The sequence below is a fragment of the Neophocaena asiaeorientalis genome, unplaced genomic scaffold (genome assembly GCF_003031525.2).
Source record: "Neophocaena asiaeorientalis asiaeorientalis breed wild unplaced genomic scaffold, Neophocaena_asiaeorientalis_V1.1 scaffold2579, whole genome shotgun sequence".
Taxonomy (NCBI): Eukaryota; Metazoa; Chordata; class Mammalia; order Artiodactyla; family Phocoenidae; genus Neophocaena; species Neophocaena asiaeorientalis.
Window position 1 is genome coordinate 38301 of NW_020173360.1, and position 5043 is coordinate 43343.

Here is a 5043-nt window from a genome sequence, read left to right on the forward strand (position 1 = left end):
CCCCCGGTAGCCGGTAGCTGACGTCACGGCGCTGAACAGTCTGTTCATCTGTAAAATGGGAGCAGAAGGCTGAGAGGAGGTGGGCTGTGACAAGCCTCCAAAGGAGCCGCACTCAATGGTTACATTTCTGGCATTGGGGCGATCCTCGAGGGCACAGAGCATTCTTTCTCTGGCCCTTCAGCCCTGAGAGTCAGGCCCAGATCCAATGGATATCAGGAAGGGTGGGCCCCAGCCAATCCACCGGACTCATTCTGGAGCCCTTTTCATGGGACAGAGGCAGGCAGGAAGGTCTGGGGTGCTCGCGGTTCACTAAGGGCTTCAGTGAGTGGCCAGTGGCCGTGGGCCGTCAGGAAGGAAGGAGCCCTCCACTTAGGCCTTTGCGGGAGAGTCGGTGGAAGAGCAGGGACTCGGCGCAAGGGGAGGGCAGGCCTTAGGTACTGTGGCAGCCGGGCCCAAGGAAGTGGCTGCATGCTGAGGCCCGGTGCTGCCTCGGTTTACACTTGTACCCCAGCCCCACTGTCTCAGTGCGAACTCAGTGGCGGGACGGAGGTACATTTCTCTGCTGGCCACCTCCTGTGGAGGCTGCTGGCCAGAGAGGGACCTACTTGGTACCAAGTGGGATGGGACTGGGCTGGAGTGAGGAGGCCTCGTGGGAAGCTGTTGGCAACATCTGGTGCCAGGAGGGAGCAGCATTGCTCGGTGAGGGACCAGGCCGCCAGCCACTCTCTGCTCCCTCCTGGCACTCCTTGCCTTGGGTCTCCAGAGCTTCAGCTTAAGAGCTGGGCGTGAAGAACACCAACCACTGAGTGAGCTCTGGTTCCCAGTGGGACCTGTGGAGGGGCCGGAGCAGCACAGATGGCACGGGGAAACAACCCCACTTGGTTCCCTCGGCACTGGAAGAGCCTCTCACAGCCCCGTGGAACCTTCCGCCAGTCAAGGGAAGGGGACATGTCTTTCCCAAGGTCACATCATAGTGAGTCTAGGGACACACCTGGGACTAGAACCCAGGTCCCCACTTGCATGGTGGGGTGGCAGGTGGCCCTCACTGCTGCTTTCCCTCCCGGACAGGAGAACATAATGAAATCTAACATTGACAAGAAGTTCTCTGCGCACTATGACGCCGTGGAGGCGGAGCTCAAGTCCAGCACCGTGGGTGAGCAAAGCGCTTGTGTCCCCACTCCCGGGCTGAGGTCGGCTGCATGGCTGACTCTGGGTGACCGCCTCTTGCCCCCGCGTCTCCTCACCTCGCAGGTCTTGTGACCCTGAACGACATGAAGGCTAAGCAGGAGGCCCTGGTGAAGGAGCGGGAGAAGCAGCTGGCCAAGAAGGAGCAGTCGAAGGAGCTGCAGCTGTGGGTCGTCTCCTCCCAGCCAGCGGCCTTCCCCTCTGGATGGAGCTCGTGCTTGGGGGCGGGTCAGGCTGGTCCTGCACGTGGAAGGGGAGGGGGGACCCTTTTTCATCATCAGATCCCTGCCTGCCCGTGAACTTGAAGTGCCCCGGGCCAGCAGGACTCCTCTGGGCCTGCGCGGAGTGGGACCCGCACTGAGCACACAGGTGGCTCTGGGTCGGGGAAGGGGCCTCGGGGGTGGGAACATGCGTGACGGCCACCCATGCCTCGGCAGGAAGCTGGAGAAGCTGCGAGAGAAGGAGCGCAAGAAGGAGGCCAAGCGGAAGATCTCCAGCCTGTCCTTCACCCTGGAGGAAGAGGACGAGGCGGGCGACGAGGAGGAGGAGGCGACCATGGACGATGACGAGCTGGAGAGGGAAGGTGGGGGCAGGTCCCGCTGGCAGAGCTCTGTCCGGGCGTCCAGCTCGCAAGTGAAGAAGCGCCTCTGCCAACAGCCTTGACTGCCCGCCGCATTCGGGGTCCCGGACCTCACAAGTTGGGGCAGGAGGGAAAGGGCCAAGTCTTCACCGTGGCAAAGTTGAGTGGGGGGGCTCGCTTTTGGCGGCCGATTGAGTGGGAACCAGCTGTGCGGTCCCTGGGCAGCTGTGTGGGGCTCGTGTGGCTGGGCACCAAACTTAATTCTGTTTGAATAATTTCAGTATAAATTGACCCAACCGCAGAAACTAAGCGGCTGCTCACTGGACAGTGCAGGCCTTGCCCAAGGGAACAAGGGGCCACAGGAACGACTCGGGAAGGCTGAGGTCACCATGGGGCCCCTGTGTGCTGGGCACCCGCTCACGGCCGGGCCGGGGCCGAGGCAGACGGACAGAAGCTGGGTGCCGTCCCTGTCCTGGTGGGAGACACACGGGGAAGCGTGTGTCTCGCTGGGGCCAAGGGAGGGGGGAAAACTGAGTTGGGCCTTCAGGGTGAGGGGAATCTCATTAGCACCCAGAGAGAGGCGGGTGGAGAAGCACGTAGAGTCAAGAGATGAGTGTACCTAGAAGCAGAGCGGGCAGAAGTGGACACATTTGAGGACCGGGGAGGATGCAGCACAGGCCTGGTCTGGGTTAGAAAGCGTGATGGCCAGCATGTGGTGGCCTGGGATCAGTGTTGGGGAACCAAGGCAGGGGATGGCACTGGGACAGCTTTGAGGGGAGCGGCCAGTGCTGTCAGGGGGAAGAGCCTGCCCGCCCCCCGGGGGGAAGCCCCTGGGGTAGTCTCACTACTGTTGAGTAACAGTAACTAGTGATATTTGGTATCTAAAACGTTCCCACGGGCAGGTCAGTTGCGTTTGGTGTGAGCTGCCCATCTGTACGGCAGAGGCCACCTTTGGGACAGCACGGGTCTGGGGGGAGGCTTTCAGCCTCACTGTGTGTCACTGGGGCTTTGTGGGTGCTTCCTCCCCCTGGAGGTTTGGTTTCCGGGGCCCGGCCATGGGTAGCTGGCGTGGAATTTTTGTAACTTGTCCAGGCGCTGGAACCTCTGCCCTGGAGTATGGGCTTGTCTTCTAGGTCGGCGGTTCTCAAAGAGTGCTCCAGGGACCCCTGGGGGTCTCCGAGACCCTTTCGAGAGGTCTGCGAGGTCAAAACCATTTTCATAATTGTGCTAAGACGTTCTTGGCCTTTTGCACTCTTGTTCTTTCGTGAGCATGCAGTGGATTTTTCCAGAGGTCACGTGACATGGTATGCCGTCCTCCCTCCGACAGCTGATAGAATGCACGCTTTCATGTTCTCGAGTCTTTGGCACTTCCCAGATTTAGTTTTCGATTTGGTGACTGTCAACGGTTACAACTCCCAGGGACAAGAGCTCTCTGGGGTCCTTGGTGACTTGTAAGACCGTCCAGGGTGCCGAGACCAGCAAGTTAAAGAATCACTGTTCTCGTTCATTTGTGCCCTAATTGGGGAAAGTGAGTTGCAGAGTCCAAGGTGTCAGGCCTGGCCTGCGCCCAAGTGGGGCCTCTCCTTCCCTCCTCCCCGCGGGTTCTGATAGCAGCAACCATAGGACTTTGGGCTTCAGCTTCGTCTCCTGGTAAAAAGGAATGTCGTAACCTTTTGAGGCTGTCGTGAAGAGTGGATGAGACGTCAGATGTGGATGTCCTGCCCCTCTGGTGCAAAGGACCTTCTCTCCCTCTGGCACCGGCACTGAGGCCTTAAGTCCCCCGAGGCACTCCAGGTCACAGCTGATGGGGCAACAATTTGGTGCCAGCCTCCTGCTCAGCTGCTGGCGGTGGAGACCAAGGTGAAGGCCCCTTGGCAAGGGCGCCTCTCATAAAGGTTTCCATAGGTGCTGTGAAGAGGGCTGTGCGTCCCGGCCAGGACAGTCCAAGAAGCCTCCAGGGAGGTTGCGTTTGAGCTGAGGCCTGGGTGACAAAGGTCTGGGGTACCCCGGAGGCAAGGGCCATCGTGCCACTGACTCTTGTGTTTCCTTTTGCTCCAGAGATCACCACAAAGAAGAGGAAACTGGGGAAGAACCCAGATGTGGACACGAGCTTCTTGCCTGACCGAGACCGAGAGGTAAAGGCGGCCTGCCCCCGGCCCTGGCAGAGGCTTTTGCTCAGGAAGTGGGGCCCTGCGTGCCCCCTGGGCAGCCCTGGGCCTCCCTCCTTTGCCTCTTTCTCTTCCAGGAGGAGGAGAATCGGCTCCGGGAGGAGCTGCGGCAGGAGTGGGAAGCCAAGCAGGAGAAGATCAAGAGTGAGGCTCCCGGAGCGGGATGTGCGTGGCCCGGGGCTGGGAGCCGCACCCGCGCTCCTGCCAGCGCTGCTCTGGGCAGTGCCCCGAGCCCCAGGGAGCTGGCAGGGAGTGGGGACACCGGGGTCTGGAGGCCAAGGGGCAATTCTGTTTTGTAGGCGAGGAGATCGAGATCACCTTCAGTTACTGGGATGGCTCTGGGCACCGGCGTACAGTCAAGGTGACGCTGCGGGGCCTGCGCCCCGGGCCCCATGCCCCTCGCCCCTCGGGCCCAGCCTCCTTTGGCCTCGGTGGGAAGGAGCTGTCAATCCCTTGGTATGGGTGGCCCCTGGGGGTTCGGGGGGAGCAGGGAGGAGGGTTCCGGGCTTCCGTCCTCCCTTCCCAACTCCCCGGTTGGTTTCCCCGCACGGTTTCCCTCTTGCCTCTTCTTGGGTCACTCACACAGATGAAAAAGGGCAACACGATGCAGCAGTTCCTGCAGAAGGCCCTCGAGATCCTGCGCAAAGACTTCAGCGAGCTCAGGTGGGGCTGCGCGGGTGCACAGACTCCAGGGTGCACCGGAGTCTGCAGCCTCAGCCCTGGCGCTCGGGACCCCAGGTGGCAGCTGCCGCTCGCGGCACGCCGGGCGCCGTGCCCCCTTACCCATCCCCCTTCCAGCATCGCGGGCCTCTGCCTCCTGGCTCTGGTGCCCCGATGTCCTTGGCCACCTGCTATCTGGTCCTTCCTCCCTCAGGTCGGCAGGGGTGGAGCAGCTCATGTACATCAAGGAGGACCTAATCATACCCCACGTGAGTCCCTTCTCTGGGGGCTGCGGGGAGGGTCTCGGGCCGTGGCACACCTGGGGGCTTCGAGGGGGGCCCCACGTGCCCTGGGTCTTCGGCTCGGGTGGGCAGGGCTGGAACCCGGCTTGCAGGCGGCCGAGGTGGCTCACCTGCCGTCGCCTTCCTGCCCTCTGCTCCCAGCACCACA

General features: G+C 61.7%; 1 protein-coding gene across 2 annotated transcripts in view; it reads left to right on the plus strand.

Moving 5' to 3' along the window:
• Positions 1-1009: 1009 nt before the first annotated feature.
• Positions 1010-5043, plus strand: part of FAM50A (family with sequence similarity 50 member A) — a 4467-nt gene continuing 433 nt past the window's right edge. The window contains exons 1-9 of one of the 2 annotated variants that reach the window (XM_024746203.1): positions 1010-1153; positions 1252-1351; positions 1623-1768; positions 3824-3900; positions 4011-4098; positions 4233-4294; positions 4520-4596; positions 4808-4862; positions 5037-5042. In XM_024746203.1, the coding sequence (XP_024601971.1) occupies positions 1021-1153; positions 1252-1351; positions 1623-1768; positions 3824-3900; positions 4011-4098; positions 4233-4294; positions 4520-4596; positions 4808-4862; positions 5037-5042 (744 nt within the window). In that variant the 5' untranslated portion in view covers positions 1010-1020. The remainder of the gene's footprint in view (positions 1154-1251; positions 1352-1622; positions 1769-3823; positions 3901-4010; positions 4099-4232; positions 4295-4519; positions 4597-4807; positions 4863-5036; position 5043) is intronic. The other variant, XM_024746204.1, reaches the window with a different exon arrangement.